Genomic DNA, 18,267 nt, shown 5'->3' with positions numbered 1-18,267 from the left:
TTACACCTCAAAATATACATTTTAGACACCACAAAGTACATATATTTTTGATCAACACAAATTTCTATATCGATCCGTTTTCAATACTTTTGGTATTGAAAATGGGCTATATAAGTTCACGCTTAGGTATAACCCCCATATAACTGTACCTCCCTATATTCGGGCTTTTGGTGATTTTAGCGTCATTATTCACCGGAGTTGTTTAAAATTTCGTAATGACATTTCGTAATGGGTACTACAGCCTGTGCCAGCAAATTGGCTATGTAGACCCCATATATCGCTACCTCCCTATATTCGGTATTTTACCGATTAGAGGTACAATAAAAACCGAAGTTGTTTCAAATTTCGTATTTGAAGTTCCAATAGATACTACAGCCTGTACTACAGAAAATTATATTTGTAAGCCCAGGTCTTCGTATAGCCCCCACATAACAGTACTTCCCTGTATTCGGTATTTAGATGATTTTAGCTACATTTGTTTCAAATTTCGCATTTAAAGTTCCTAATAGGTACTACAGCCTTTAACAGAAAATTGCCTATGCAGGTCCAGGCTATAGCCCACATATACTGGTACCTCCCTTTTGATATTTTGATGATTTGAGCTACACTTTTTACCGGAATTGTTTCAAGTTTCGTGTTAGAATATTGAAATGACCTATGACAAAAAATGCCCACTCAGGTCCACGTCTTCGTATAGACCCCAATCTGGTATTTTTAAGATTTTAGCAGGATTTTTAACGGATTTAATTTTTAAAAAATTTCCAAATTCGTTCCAAATGGTTTAGGATATTGAAAGTGCGGATCGGCCGAACTTAGCTGTTTTTACTTGTTTTTTTTTTTCAGCCTAGGAAATACCTCTTAATGTCCAGGTAAGACCCTATAAATTGGTTTTGTCCACAAGACATTATTTGACGTCTCTAGAAAACCTTTTGAAGGGTCTTCTTTGTTCATAGATATCTGAAGAAACACCTTTTGGCAGATTGTCTACTGTCTACAGAATGCCATGGATTTTCGGTATTTTTAGGATTTTAACAGAATTCTTTAACGGATTTGTTTTCAAAATGTCCAAATTCATTCCAAATGGTGGAGGTTATTAAATGTTCGGAACAACTTCATTGTTGTTTTACTTGTTTTTTTTTTTTTTTTCAACCTAGGAAATACCTCTTAAAGTCCAGGTAAGACCCTATAAATTAGTTTTGTACACAAGACATTATTTGAGGTCTCTAGTAAACCCCTTGAAGGGTCTTCTGTGTCATAGATCTCTGAAGGAAAACCTTTTGGCAGTTGTTTGCTGCCTACAGAATGCCTTGGATTTTCTTTGACTTTGAAACGATCCTCTGTCGATATAGTAGTATATTTTAAGCAAGTAAACAAAGGCTATAGTCGTACGGGGCCGACTATGTGATAGTCTCGACATTTTCTATATTGGAAAGCCTCCTTAGGTTCAAACCCACACTATTCTACAGTTTCATATACAAGTTTGCTATAAGCATCAATAAGACGGTCAGACGTCATATTTTCGTGTATTTCGGTAATAAAAATACTACAGGTTTTAAAGAATTGTTGCTATTGTTTTCAAACAGAAGTTATGGTCCATGTAATCATCTAAATATTATCAGGTGACCCTCCAAATTTAAAGGTTTCTGTTCTGTCTTAAACCCTTTCTCCATGCAAAATTCCACGTTGGTTGGTCTATAATCGTAAACTGTAGAGCAACTTAAAAATCACGGTTCATTTCATCCCTAAATATTTTGCGATCATCTCCAAAAAAATACTTAAATTCGTACAAAATTTCGCAAAGGTCGCGCCATAATTGACTGCAACCTGATTACAAACTACATAGCTAGATTGACTCATAGAGGGCCTAGAACCAATATTTCCAGATGTTACAAACATTGTTGCCCAATGCGTTATAGGTTAAAAAATTCTATAGAACGGCCTTTAATAAAAAGAACCAATTTGAATTTGACAGCGTTACCTAAAACTCGACGTACTCTGTCGACGTTATTCACCACACAAACAAAGTAAAACACATGTTTTTATCGAAAGTTATCCAAATACGTCGGACGTACGAAATTTCAAAGTTAACCAATTTCAACATTGACAATTGACCATTTTCTTTTTTGCATGTGTTGAAAATGGGATCAAATAATAAAAACATTAAAAAACAAAAAAAAAAAACATTGGAAAGTTAACAATAGAGAGATTTTTGAAAACTATCTATTTTTACAACATTTTAAGTTGGTAGATTTGAAGATATGGACCTGACGTATTTGGACAATACGCAGGTACAACAAATTTTACCATAGTGGGGAAGTTGAATATTAATGTACGCTACGTTGGATTTTAGGTAATGCTCTGATATATACTGTCAACTCGAGACCTTTTGAATGGTCTTCTTTGTTTTGTTTTATTAACTTTGCCACAACATAAAATCTCATCTCATCTCACTACCAGCTGTCATAAACCAAAGCATACCTTAAGGCGTCAGTGATTAGCACAGTATCAACCAACAGTACTATAGAGCATTAATTAAAATGATGTATGGCTGATGGCTCAGCCAAATGGCTAGATAGGGTATATATCATTTAATACGGTCAAAACGTGCCTACTCGAAATAACGGTTTTAGACCCTAGATCTCTTTGCACCAAATCCGTTTCAGCACATTTGGAGTCGATCTAGCGATGTCCGTCTGGTTGGTGCGCACGATAACTCTCGAAGGGAGTATCCGATTTGATCCAAAATTGGTACATCGCAATATTATTGTAAAACTTAGATCGAGTTCGGAGATGGGCAATATCGATCCACTCCTTCGGGTACCTCCCCCACAAAAGGTCAAAATTTTGAATATCCATGAAGCACATATAACACGAAATTAACATCCGATTCTATTCAGACTTGGCACACCTCAATATTTTCATCAACACAAGAATTTTTATAATGCTGGTAGAGATCGGACCATTCCTTCTGGTACCTCCCCCATAAAGGGTCTAAGTGTTGAATAACCAAAACGATCATAAAATGCGAAATAAGCATCCGGTTCTCATCATATTAGTTCACTAAATTATTAGTTCTACTAAAATAAGATCTGCTGTGAAGATGGGATATAACGCTGTACTCCTGGTACCTGCCGCACAAAGGGTCAAAGTTTTGAATATTCATGAAGCTCTTATAACGCGAAATTAACATCCGATTCCATTCAGACTTGGCACACCTCAATATTTTTATCAACAAAAGATCTGTATAAAAGAGATCGGATAATTTCTTCTACTACAAAGTCAATAACCAAAACTTTCATAAAATCCGAAATAAGCATCCGGCTCTCTTCATACCTCACACATCCCATTATTTCTACTATAACAAAAGATCTGCTGTGTAGATGGGATATATCGATCCACTCCTTCTGCTACCTCCCCCACAAAGGGTTCAAGATTTTGAAAAAAAGAAGGAGAAATAAGAGAAAGCAAAATAAGCATCCAACTCTCTTCAAATTTCACAACTACAAACATTTTTGCTAACACCAAAAGGTACCGCACCCACAAGGGACCACAATTTTCAATACTTTCATCTGTTATAACTTGCAAAACAAGTCTGCGATTCTTTACAACGATACCTAAATGTTTCTCTCAACCAGAAACCTGAATATTGGATATAAATATTCGATTTTCTTGTAATTTTGACCGTACCATTATGTTTATCTGTATCTCACACATATTTTAACATTTTGTAAAAATTATCACATTTCTCATATAAAGTGAAGGAAGTAGCCAATGTAGTCCAAACCTGGCGCGTCACAATATTTATGTCATATTTATTTAGGACCTCTACGAACGAAAGGATAGTTGGCTGCCGGTATAAAGCTGTCGGCAAAACCAACTGATACTCTTTAACTTGTTTTAAAGAAAGACAGAATCCAAAATTTATCTAAAATATTTAGTACAACACAAAATTCCCACATCTATAACATTTTAAAAAGAAACACCGATTCATTTGAAAATGAAATACTCAACTGTATTATTTGAAAATTCACCATATTCTACGAAAGCCTTAAAGAATATTCTACGAATAAGTCATTAAAATAATTGTTTACAAACAATTGAGCAGATCAAAGAACAACGCATAAAAAGCAACAAATTCCCCTTTATCTATATTCCAATTAATTTACAGAACCATTAAAATGTCTGAAAATTTCCCGCAAATTTGAATTATTCCTTCTTTGAATTCCGTTCTTTTTTTTGAAACATAAATCCACCCACCTGCCATAATTTACCCGATATCCAAACAATTGAATTTGCAAGATTTTCATGGTATCATGGCTTCAGCTATTCGTCCATCATTATTTTGGCAATGGAATTAATTGAATAAAAATCTTGAAGTATATCTAAATTTAATAAGAAGGCAGACAAAAAATACGTCAGAATTGTTTATTAATAATATCCACATGCCAAAATGGGAAAAACCCCGTAGATAAGATATAAAAATATGAAAGATAATAAAATGGTTATCAAGACCACGAGGATTTTACATGTAAATATTTAATTGTTTTATTAAAAAATATATAGTTTTTCATATAATAAATTAATACAAAGCTTTTATTTATCAGACATAAATCTGGTGTCAAATAAACAAAAGAAATTGACATTAGGTTTTTAACTAAAAAACTGAGGAGCTTCAGACTTAAGGGTAATTTTTATAAGGTCTTCTACAGTAGAAATCATTTAAATAACAGCTTCTTAAAATAAAAGAGCCCTCAATAAAAAACAGGGCTTTAAAGTTCTTCGGTGGATTAAAACCAAATAAGGGATTGGTTTTAGTTTAAAATTTCAAAGGTTAAATAAATTAACATCCAGATCATTGGTACTTTTTTTAGTACAGGTACATAAATATCAAATTTCAAAATTCTAGCTGCAGCTGCTTCTTTGTGTTGAGCGGACTAGTGTTTTAAAAATTCGTACTAAACCGCTTTTAAATTATACGCTTTAAGGGTTAGTATTTTCTAATTTTCCATTTCTAATATTATTTATGTATTATATTATCTGCATGGTCTTTGTTGAAATTCGGACCAAAATGGTACTAAAACGTACCAACAATTATGTTTTTTTAACAAAGAAAGGGGGGGGGGGGGGGTGTTTTTGGAAAAAGTGAGTTCTTGGCGCTAAATTATTTATATTTTTTAAGACTAGAACTTTGAAATTTCTCATGTAGGTTACCATTCGTGTGAGAAATAGGGATGGGGACGGAATCCCTTATCCAATACCAAATGTACTACTATTCGTAGTACGCATTTCCAAAACCACCGCCAAATCCCAAACACAGAGAAAACCAGTAACCTAAACATCATAATTTCAATATTTTAGCTCGATTCCTTCACCCAATATCCAAATTAGTACCACTATGTACTTTTCTAACAATTGTAGGACACATTTCCAAAAACCACCTCCATATCTTAAACACAGACACCTACAGAGACCTTAACATCACATTTGAGGATTCCAGCCCTATCCCTTCACCCCGTACCCAATTAAGTACAATTTAGTACTTTTTGCACAAACATATAACGCATTTTCAATTTCAGGCTTCCAGCTCCAGGCCTTCACCCAGTATCCAATTTAGTACTTTTCGTACAATTATAGTAAACATTTTCAAAATCCAAATATCAATTAATCCAAAATATCAAGAGATAGCTCGATATCAAATTTGAGGATTACAGGCCCATCCCTTCACCCAGTACCCTATTTAGTAATATTTAGTACGTTTCGTCCCTTCATCCAATACCAAATACACTGCAATTCAGTACTTTTCGTACAAATATTGTACGCATTTCCAAATCCAATTCCAAATCTCAACCTCAGATGCCAAGAGTTATTTAAATATCAAATTTTGGGATTCGAGCCCTATTTCTTCACCCAATACCCAATTTAGTACCACTTTGTACTTTTCGTACAATTATAGTACACATTTCCAAAGCCACCTCCATATCTTAAACCAAAATATTTACAGAGAGCTCAATATCAAATTTGAGGATTACAGCCTCATCCCTTTATCCAGTACCCTATTTAGTACATTTCGTACAATTATATTACATATTTTCAAAACGACCTTCATGTCTAAATCCCAATACCTAAAGAGAGCTCAATATACAATTTGAGGATTCCAGCCCTTTCCTTTCACCCAGTTCCAAATTTAGTGCCATTTAGTACTTTTTTGTACCAAATATAGGACGCATATCTCACCTCAGATGCCAAGAGTTATCTAAATATCAAATTTCAGGATTCCAGCTCTATTCCATTACCCAATACCCAATTTAGTACCATTTGGTACTTTTGTACAATTATAGTACACATTTCCAGAACCACCAACATATCTCAATCCCAGATCCCAACTGAGACCTCAATACAAATTTTGAGAATCTCCGCTCTATTTCTTCAACCAATATCCAACTAAGTACCACTTGGTACTTTTCGTACAATTATAGTACACATTTCCATAAACCACCTCCATATCTCAATCAAAATATAAATATATATACAAATATAGGACGCCTTTCCAAACCACGGACAAATCTCAAACACAGATATCATATAAAATCTAAATATGAAATATCAGAATTGTATCTCTTTCCCTTCACCCAATACCAAATATAGTACCATTCAGTACCTTTCGGACAATAATAGTACACATTTCCGAAACCACCTTCATATGTCTAGGCTACAAATGAACAGCAACTCTGATACAAAAATTCAGATATCAAGCATTATCTGTTCCCACAATACCAAATTGTACCAAATAAAGTAATTTTTAGTACTTTTCGTGCATTTGTAGTACATATTTCCAAAACCACCTCTTTATCACTAACGTACCACCAACAGAGATCCTAAGGAAAAAGATCAAAAACACCAGCTTCATCCGTTCACTCTAAACCATACTAAAATTTAGTACAGTTCGCAAACTTAGTACAGTTTCCAAAACCACCTTCATATATCAAACTTACCTTGCAACCTTGATTCTCTTACCAAATTTTAAGTTTTTATCACTATCCGTTCATATAATACAAAATGGTGCAATTTTAGAAGTTAAGTACCATTTTAGAACTTTTTGTAAGCTTTAAGTTCGAATTTTCAAAAACCCTTTGATACATCAATCCTGCACCAATACTGACCCTTGTACAAAATGTCAGTTATTTCAATACTCTATAAATACTCTAAAATTCTAATTCGATTTAGCGATGTCCGTCTGTCTGTTGTAATCACGCTATCTTTCGAACGAATTGAAATAGAGAGCTAAAATTTTGCATACATGTTTATTTTTCCAGTAGGCAGGTTAAGTTCGTAAATGAGTCATGTAGCTCCACGATTTCATATAGCCCCCATATAACGGTACCTCCCGATATTCGATATTTTGATGATTTTAGCGACATTATTCATCGGAATTGTTTCAAATTTGGTATTTGAAGTTCGTAATGTATGCTACAGTCTGTGACAGAAAATTGTCTATGCAGGTCCAGGTCTTCGTATAGGCCCCATATATCAGAACCTCCCTATATTCGGTATTTTGACGAGTTTAGGTACCCACCTAAATTGTTTGAGATGTCGTATTTGAAGTTCGTAATAGATGCTACAGCCTATGACAGAAAATTGTCTATGCTGGTCCAGGTCTTCGCACAGCTCCGATATAACGGTACCTCCCTATACCTTCAAGTTTTGAATTTGAATATGGTAATGGCTTATGAAAAACAATGCCCATGTAGGTCCACGTCGTTAGACCCCAATATAACAGCTATATTCGGTATTTTAAAAATGTTAACAGCATTTTTTAAGGATTTTATTTTTTGAAAATTTCCAAATTCGTTCCAAATGGTAGAGGGTATTCAAAGTTCGTCCCGGCCGAACTTACTGCTTTTTAAATAGTTTATCTTAAATTGACCTTACAAAATGCCTTCAATTTACCTATTATCTTCTCTTCCTACCTTTTCGTCTTCGCAATGTCGTCAAACGGTCCAAATACTATCTCATAATGTTATCAATTCCTCTCGATAATATAACAGCCAATATTTGAACACACACACAGATATGCTACACTTATTGGCTAATCCATCAAAATAAATCAAAAACGCAAATAGAAATTCAGTAGCTTGGGAGAATTATTTTTCTCAATTTCGGTCAGGTATTTACATTGACTTCGGTATCAGCTGTGTGATCATCAAATCAAATAAGTCAAGTCAATAAGAGACAACTATTTATTAACAGAACCGGGGCACAGTGGCTCAAAGGGGCAAAAAAGAAAGGTGTCATAAATCTGTTTGGACTTTTGGGGGGAATTTTCTTCGATGGGATTAGTTATTTCAAAATTTCACCATTTCTTGCAGGTCAGTCTGCCATTGTTTTACCTGAATTTAAAGCCATTTGTCGATATGATAACAACAACACACGTCAACGAAATGGAATCGATTTTTATTTGGGGGAGGCCCGTCTGCAAAAGTATGCCTGACGTGTGCGCACACACACACTCTCACCCTACGCACGGACTGACAAAGAGAGGTAAAACGACACGTATGTTCTTCGAAGAATTGACGATGATCGTCAATCGTTGATTTTATTGACTGTTTTTATTTGGGAAAATTCGAATGTGTATAAACATCCGCACGCGTACATACATACATACACATAGAGATATCGATGTAGGTATGTAATATTATATGTGTATGTAAGTTTTGAACCAAATCTATATATTCCGCACTTATTTGGTTGGTGCTGTAGAGTAGTTCATGTGATAAAATATAAATACAATATTGGAGCGTTAAAATACACGACTACAACAACAAAATGTGTAAATAACACATTTTTATCATTAAAACCCACAAAAAAAGAAACAATAACAACAGCAAGAAATAGAATAGTTATTGAGGGTATAACTTATGTTGTGGCTGCAGATACCCCCATTGATGGAAACTAGGTTGGAACTTTAATCCATTAGATTTGACTTCGGCTCAGAAAAAAAAATGATCAAATTGACAATTGTGAATGGTTTGAAAATATTTTTGTGGGCTATCGAAAAAGCTGGGTTTGAAAAATATTTTTTTGAAATGTGTATTTTTTCAAAAATATTTTTTCAGATGCTATTCACGTGATTTTTATACCCTACAACACTATGTGTTGGGGGTATTATAAGTTTGATTGGGCCAGAATTTATGCAACACCTCGAAATATTGGTTACCCATATAGGTTACCCTAGCTCGCCGAGCTGAGGGCTTCTAGCATATCGTTGTGTTGTAGGGTATCACATGGTCGGCCCCGCACGACTATAGCCTTTGCTTACTTGTTTTAATATATGTTAAGGTATTATTCACAAAAGAGGACTTTTTGAAAATATTTTTCCATGTCCATCCTCAAACGAGATTTTTCAAAAAATATGTCTTCTATCTGAGGAACTACCGCCTGGAACTAAGAAAGTATCCTCAAGCGCGGAGTTTTTTGAAATAGAAATTTTTTAAAAACAAATTTTTCACAAATGTGGATTTTTAAAAGAGATTTTCTAGATATTTTAAAAAATATTTCTTCAGGGAATATACTCCAACTGCATTTTTGGAAATTCGTACTAAACGTGTACAAAAAATACTAAAATGTATTAAAAAATTATTAATTTTTCTTAGACAAACGGGATGAGCTAGATTCGAAAATTTGCAATGAGAGTCGCTAATGGAGTGCAGGATAGATGTAGCAAAGGGTTTTTGGAAATTCAAAGTTGTAGGTTACGAAAAGTTCTAAAATGGTATTAAACTTCCAAAATGATACCTCTGTACGAAGTGTGCGAAATATACTAAATAGTACTAAGTTTGGAATCGCTTGGTTTAGGATGAACGGTTGGAGCTGGATTTTTTTGAAATCATGCATTGGGGTCCGTTTTGGTGGTAGATTTGTAATAAAAATATGGTTTTGGAAATGTGTACTACAAGCGCTCGAAAAGTACTAAATAGTACTACATTTGGTACAATTTGGTATTGGGTGAACAGATAGTTTTTGAAATCGGGAATTTTTGAAACTTTGTATTGAGGTTCCTGTTGATGGTAGGATTGTGATAAATAGGTGGTTTCGGATATGTGTACTACAAATGCACGAAAAATACAAAGTAGTACTATATTTGGTTCTGGACAAACAGACAGTTCTTGAAATCTTGAAGACTGGACATTTGGAGGTGGTTTGGAAATGTGTACTGTAATTGTAGGAAATGTACGGAATGGTACTATATTTGTTATTGGGTGAAGGGAAGGAGATAAAATGCTAAAAATTGATATTGAGATTACTGATGGCATCTGCCCTTGAGATTTGGCTTGATTGTACGAAAAGTACTAAATTGTTCTATATTTAGTAGTGGTTGAAAGAATAGGGCTGGAATCCTCCAATTTTATATTGAAAGACCTCATCTGGAATTGAGAAATGTAGGTGATTTGGGAAAGGCGTACTAAAATTGTAGGAAAAGTACTAAAACACACAAAATTTGGTATTGGGTAAAGAAATTGAGTCGAAATCCTGAAATTTGATATAGAGCCCACAGTTGGTTTCGTGAATGAGATATGGAGATCGTTTTAAAAATGTATACTTTAACTGTACGAAAGAACTAAATGGTACTAAATTTGGTACTGGGTGAAGGGATAGAGCTGGACCCCGAAATTTGATATAGATGTCACTGTTGGTTTCGTGGATGAGAGAATGAGTTTTTTTGGTACTAAATTTAGTAAAAGTGAAAATGAGACAGTTGAAATCCTGAAACTTGATACTGAGGTCTCCATTGTTATCTGAGGATGATATATGGAGATTGTTCTGAAAATGTGTACTATAACAGTACGAAAAATAACTAAATGGTACTAAATTTTGTATTGGGTGAAGGAATAGAGATTTGATTTGAAATCTCCACATACATATGGATCGGTTGAAATAGTTTTGGACAGAAAATTTGGATGTGCCTTCATTGTGCAGGGGTATTAGTAATATCCTCCTCGGTAAACTTTAAAATGCATGAGATTTAAAGACTTTCTGCTATAAAAAGCAAACATTTTACTATTTTCTTTCCGAAATTGTGCAAATCTGGTACATTGTAATATATATATTTTTTCGACTTAGGTCCGAAAATAGACATAGGCGGACGATATTGGCCCACCCCTTCGCAACCTCCACCATAAAAGGTCAACATTTTCAATAATCATAATATCAAACAATATTTAAATAAACGAACTTGGTTGAGGGCTTAATTCAAGTGGTCACTTGATGGAGTTATTTAAAACGGTTCCGGAATTGTATCAAAATTATTGAGTTTTTGGACTTGGATTTTGAGGGAGTCCACAAAATGAATGCCAATTTATTGCTGACACTATAACCTTACCAAAGTTCTACAATATTTGTTATTATCGTGTGACTACTTGTTGGTAGGTATTTTCATTAGCTTTCTAATGATACCTTTATTGTCCACATCGGTTTAGTAGGTCTTGGACCGAGACTTTTGGTCAAATATCCGAGTATCTGTGTCCGTTGCTCAAAAAAAAAAAAAAAAAATGATTTCACGGAATCAGGATACAAATAACTACCTCTGGAAAAAATTTCAAAAAACTCCGAAAGTTTTACTAAACTAGATTTGTTCCGCCGGTAAAATCGACAGTTACTTTTTTTAAATACCCTACACGACATGGTGGTCAGGATATTATCTATTTGTGCATCGTTCCATCGTTCCTTTTTATGATCTACATTCTGAGTCGATTTAATATTGTTTATCATAATTGGTTCAGATTTAGATATGAATCCCATATGGGTATATCTTCGTCCGATTTGCCTTTTATTGTGCATCAAACGTGTAATATTGGCCCAAATGGGATGAAATTTGGTCCTTACGACCAGGCACAATAGTCCAACGGATTGGTATCCAGAGATTTTGGTGGCCATTATGCGCTGGAAATGAAGCGAGGAACCTCATTTTGTACTTCTTGAGTGGCGCGTGCTGAATTCGATGGTGCTGAGTTCTGTTGGGATGCGGCCAAAATGTTTGCGTGCCCAAAGCTTTAATACACCCTCCAGAATATTTTCGCGATAATATTCGGCATTTATTCTGATGCCACGATCGATTAATACGAGCGGAGAGCGACCATCGGCTGTTATGGCGGCCCACACCATCAGCATGGCGGCGCTTGAGTTTTGTTGGCCAACCGAAGGTGCACATTTTCAGCTGACCTCTTTGGTAAGTAAACACGATTTTTTGTTTGTTTACAAACTGCTGGACAACGAATGTTTTCTCATCGGAGAAAATCTAATTCGGAAGTACACCACTTTCGGTCAAGCGAAGCAACTCTTTACCACTTTTGAGTCTACTTTCTTTCTGTTGCGGTGTAAGTTCTAGCACTTTTTGGAATTTCAATGGCTTTACCCCGAGCTAATTTTTCAATATTTGCCGAATGGAATATTGCGATATGTTCAGCTCACGAGCCACGGCAACGCGGGTTTCGATCAAGTCGCTTCTTTACTTTTCGAACCATATCTGCTGATGTTGATGTTTTCTTGACGTCGGGCTGCGCTACCAGTATCACGGTAACGAGCGATGGTACGAGACACAAAAGATTTATTTGCATTTAAATGCTGGAGTGCTCTAACGATAGCCACTTGTGGTTTTCCAGCCAAATATAAAGAAATAACACTATCCAGCTTGAATTCCATCAGGAACAACTTTTTTTCTGGAAAATTCTCACGAAAATGCTTTTGTACGCTTGTGAACAATATAATAAGCTGTCACTGGAATAATTTTAACAGCTTTCGGCCGAGTGGCTTAGAAATGACAGTAGTCTGAAGTTCGTTGCAGTTTTTTTTTTCATCACACCCTGTATATTTAATTATAATTATTATTATCAGATTTTTAAATATTACAAAAAATATTCTCTAAAAAATATATTCTGAGACTAATTAAAGATATTTCCAATTGGCCCTCCCAAACAGGCTAGCCACCCTAATAAACACACATGCAACGGCGCAACGCATAATAAACTCCAAAGAAAGCTGGAAAAATGTAGCAGCAACACCAACAACAACAAATACCGATACACACACTGGCATAACAGCGACATGCCCGTCCGACAGACGGGCCAACAGGCAGGCAGGCAGTCACAAGAAGCATTCAACAACTATCCCAAAGATAAATCATAAAGAGAAGCCATTATAAGCAGCAAAGGGTTTTCAAATTTCAGTTTGTAACGAGCCAGCGGACAGTTAACACGCAACGCGCATTTTTAAAAGCAAGCAGTGGTGATACGACGAAACGCTTCACGGAAACTCCCCGCCAGTGAAGAAGAGTTAGAGATCCCAACAAAAAGGGAAACAGGCCTCCTAAAATAGAAGTGAAGCGGTTAGAAATTCCGGGAAGAATTCGAAAAAAAAATTAAAGAAATCAAAATGAAAACAGTAAGTTGTTGTTTTTACTGTGTGTTTGTGAGTGTGTGTGTGTGATTGTGCGTTTGCTAATCAGTAAAGCAAGTGAATAGTGTTTGCGGGATGTGTGGCTGTTTATCACTGAAATGAACTGTAGACGCAACAAAAACAAGTTGAAGTCTTGGCGACTCCAAACGAAAGGAAGTGAATGCCAACAATAACAACAACGCAACAGCAATAACAAGAAAAACAAGAAAAAATTGATATTAAAGAAAGAATCCAATTCTCAAGACGCAATGATAAAGTCTACGATCGTACAGTGGAACCTGGTTATGGAAGATTGTCTTTGGAATTTAAAATTTTTCAGTCGTTAGCTTCAATACCATCATGGAAATAGTTGCCACCATATGGATGGAGATTTTATAAGGGTTTAAAAGTTGAAAATGTTATACAAAATAGTGTTGTAATCTCAAACATCCCCCTCTACCCAAAGCATAAGAAAAAGTGGAGCCAATAAGTCGCTTTACAAATTTTTGAACTGAGTTTATCTTTTTTAATACCCTCCACCATACATAGTATGGAAGGTATATTGAATTCGGCATTCCGTTTGTAACTCATCGAAGTAATAATTTTGGACTTAGCAAAGTATATATATTTTGGATCAACGTAAAATGCTAAGACGATTTAGCCCTGGCCGTCCGTTTGCCTGTTGTAATCACGCTAGAGTCAAAACGAATTAAAATAGGAAGCTAAAATTTTGCACAGATTAGTCTTTTATTTGAAGGCAAGTCAAGTTTGAAGATAGGGTATATCGGTCCACGATATAGTATAGCACCCGTATAACGGTGTCCTCCCGGAATTCGGTCCTTTTTATGATTTTAGGCAAATTTCTCAATGGAATTCTCTGAAATTTTACACAAGGAGTTCTTTGTGCGTACTTTATCTCCTGCAAGAGTATATCTCCCATATAACGAAACCTCCCTATTGTCGGTATTTTCATGATTTTAGCTATATGTTTCAATGAAATTGTCTAAAAATCCTTAATAGAAGTTCTTTCTAAGCACTTTATTTCCTGGAAGAGAAATGCCTAAAAAGGTCAATGATATCGTATATCCCCCATATAACAGAACCCCCCGATATTCCATATTTTGACTTTGTTCCATATTTCATTTTAGCGACGTTATTCACCGGAGTTGTTTCAAATTTCGTATATAAAATTCGTGATCGGGTTCTACAGCCTATGGCAACAAAATTGTCTATGCAGGTCCACGGCTTCGTATAGGCCCCATATATCTCTACCTCCGTATTTTCGGTATTTTGAAGATTTTAGGTACAATATTCACCGAAATTGTTTGGAATTTCGTATTTGAAAAAATTCGGACAGAAAATTGTCTGTGCAGGTCCAGGTCTTTGTATAGCCCCGACATAACCGTACCCCCCTATATTCGGTATTTTGATTATTTTAACGACATTATTCACCAGATTTTGAATATTGTAATTGCTTATGACAAAAGTTGCCTATGCAGGTCCACGTCTTCGTATAGACCCCAATATAACGGCTACATTCGGTATTTTTAAGATTTTAACAGAATTTTTAAGGGATCCCCTTTTTTGAAAATTTCCAAATTCGTTCCAAATGGTGGAGGGTATTCAAAGTTCGACACGGCCGAACTTACTGCGTTTTAAATCTTAGACGGTAAATATAAAACCCGTCTTAAAAAAATTGCTTGGAGCCACCGAAATCAAAAAATACATTCCCAAACTCTCCAAATACAGGACGAAAACGTAATGGAAATCTGAATATTTAAAACATTTCAATAAAAGCTGGCTTCGAATTTAAATCCGTTTCTGGCTTCAAAATGTTGGGTTGTCATAAATTTATGTTTTTAAAAAGAAAATCGAATATCCAGCCCTAAAAAAACCGTTTAAGTTCCAATAGAAGACGAAATAAGCTCTTAAACCTATAGGATATATAGGAGTACAAAAAGCTTTTCATTCATAGAGAAAACTTTTATGTCCCCGTAGCTGTTCTATAGACAAAACAGCTCTAGAAGCTTTCCATACAGAGAAGGGATTGAGAAACTCTTTTGTAGATGTAGGAGCTCTAGTAATTTGTAATGCATAGTAGAAGAGCTTTTCTGCTCATAGCCGAGCTTTTACTTTATTTCTACATATAGAAGAGCTTATCTAGCTCTGCAACATATAAAATAGCTTATTCTAAATATGCCTAGAATGTAGATCTCTGGTGAAAATTAAAGAGCTTCTGAAAATCTTCTGCAACTAGACAAATTCTAGGGCTATTAGAACCATAGAACAGGATCTATATAAAGTGAAGCGTTAAAAATTCATATATTCATATAAGAACTGACATATTTATTAAAGAGCTTTTAGAAGTATTCTATTCATTGAAAAGGAAAGCTTCTATAGATCTTCAACCAATCATACGCGAGCTAAGAGAGCTTATATTCTTAAGAGAGCTTCCAAGTCGTGTATTTGTAAAAGAGATCTTTATAAATCTTCTAACCGTAGAAGAGCTTTTATATTTATTCTATACACATAAGAACGTCTGGAGCTAGACACATTTCTATAAGTTCACTATTCATAAAAATGGATTATATAGGTCCTCTACGAATTGAAGAACATTTCTGACAAAAAAAATATATATTTTGAGGGGTTCTATGATAGGAAGAGCTCTTATGCTACCAGGAGCTTCTTGAGGTCTTTTATCCATTGAAGAACTCCTACAGCTCTTCTACTTCTAGATCTTATTGTGATTTTCTTTAAAGAAAGTATATTCGTAGAGGTGTCTAAAAAGCTCTTATATTCGTAGAAGAGCTTCAAAAGCTCTTCTATTCGTAGAAAAGTTTCTACAAGTCTTCTATCCATAAAAAAATCTTCCATTGATCTTCTTGAGTTGTTATGCAGCTCGGCTATTTCTACAAATAAAATAACTCCCAGAAGTCTTCTTCTCTACACAGAAGAGCTTTTGTAGCTTTCCAATACATAGAATAGCTTCCTGAACTTTCTAAAATATAAAACAAATTGTAGACCTCCGACACATAGATAAAACGTATAAAGCTTTTTCTTACATAAAAAAAGCTTTCAGAACCCTGCTATACATAGAGTATAGAGTTTGCAGATCTTCGTACTCTATATTAATACTTCTAAAGCTTTGCCCTACATTAAATCGTTTATGGAGAACTTCTATACTGTCGGCAATTTTCCATAGCCACTGCTCGTCACAACCCTGTTTGACTGTATCATGACTGTATTTGATGAAAACAGGCACAACAATTGCAATAAAAACAATGAACGCTGTCTGCATACAAAAACACAAAACAACAACAGCAACAACAACAAAAATATTGAATATAAAACGCAGCCAATATTGGAAGTTACGACGAACTCAAATCCAAAATATCAAAAAGATAAAAAAGAAAACTCTAACACAACCTAAAATTAGGATGATTATGATGAGACGCAAACGGAGGAGGACGACCGGCCATGAACACTGATAGCGACAACAACAAAAGCTGTGTGGATAGCAATTTATTTTTTGGTGGCTATCAAAGCCGCCATATGGATTTTTGAGTTCATAGTATTCCAGTAAATAAACAAACAGTGAAAAGATACGGCTGGGGTTTGGTTCGCTTCGGTGTTATCTTATCATTGGAGGCCATAACTTCCTCTAATATTAATATGACTGCGTATTCTTTATTCCACTTACAACAGCAAAAAATAAAACAAAATAAAATAAAGTTATTTATAAATTGTATTAATTGTTTTTTTCTTCCCTCCTCTTTGTATTTCTGTTTCTCCCTCACCCCCCACAATAGATCATTTTCGTTTCCCTCTGCCTTTGCCTGCTGGTCTCCACAGTGGTAGCTGACAAATCCCACAAACATTCTGGTGACTCGAAAAAGCTTTTAAAGAATGGTGGCCATGAGAAAAAACATCAGCTGAAAGAATTGCCCGAACATAAATTGGAACATGCACCCAAATCCGCATTGCCGCTGAAAGAGGAAACCAATCACCACGGCGTGGTGGCCGGCGAACAGAAACCCGTGCGTGAAGGTGGACGCAAACATCGTCATGGCAAGAATCGCAAGGGTGGTGAACACCATCAGCAGCAGCAACAACAACAGCATCCATCCGGAGGCCGTGCCCGCAAATCTCATGGCAAATCGAAGTCCAATCCAAATGGCCCCTCGAAGACCCATCACAATAAGCATTCCCGCAAACAAGGGCGTGGCAAACAGGTCCATCAGCAACAGCAGCAACAAGCTCCACAACAACAACAGCCACCACAACAACAATAGGTTAGATTAAGTTAAAGAAAGAACAGAAGATAGAAAGAACGAACGAAAGAATGTTTTTGTAATTGTTTTTTCAAAGTTGTAATATTTTATTTTTTGCGAGTGTTTCATATTATTTCATAGTGAAAGAGTACAAGAGAACAATAATTAAAAACAAATAAATAAATATTTAAAATTAAAAAAAAAATACAAAATTTGAAATTTTATTTTATTTTTTATTCTAACTAAAATCTATGAGCGGAAACCGAATCGAAAGGCCCCTCACTAAAAAAAATCACTCCCAAAAAAAATGAAATTTTTCCTTAATTAAAAAAAAAATTTCAAGGACATTTGTAAGGATTAAAAGTAGTATTTTTCCCTGGTCAAAAATCTCGGTTTTTTAATACATTTTTAACAGCTCACAAATATATTTTTCGGGCCTTCCCATCTATAAATCAACGATTTTTTAATATAAATTTTTATTATTTTTTTTTAAAGAACACGAAAAATCTTAGATTTTTGAGAATATTTGAAAGAACTTTAGCCATAATTCCGAACTTTCCGTATGTAT

General features: G+C 35.0%; 1 protein-coding gene across 1 annotated transcript; it reads left to right on the top strand.

Annotated features, from left to right (window-relative positions):
- Window positions 1-13,207: 13,207 nt before the first annotated feature.
- Window positions 13,208-17,911, top strand: LOC101898159 (uncharacterized). Its single transcript, XM_005187871.4, has 2 exons — window positions 13,208-13,434; window positions 17,238-17,911. The coding sequence occupies exons 1-2, from the start codon at window positions 13,426-13,428 to the stop codon at window positions 17,718-17,720; spliced, it is 492 nt and encodes a 163-aa protein (XP_005187928.1). The 5' UTR covers window positions 13,208-13,425; the 3' UTR covers window positions 17,721-17,911.
- The last annotated feature ends 356 nt before the right edge of the window (window positions 17,912-18,267 follow it).

The sequence above is a fragment of the Musca domestica genome, unplaced genomic scaffold (genome assembly GCF_030504385.1).
Source record: "Musca domestica strain aabys unplaced genomic scaffold, Musca_domestica.polishedcontigs.V.1.1 8, whole genome shotgun sequence".
NCBI lineage: Eukaryota > Metazoa > Arthropoda > Insecta > Diptera > Muscidae > Musca > Musca domestica.
The sequence above is the reverse complement of the archived record's forward strand: the minus strand, read 5'-3'. Positions and strand labels throughout refer to the sequence as shown.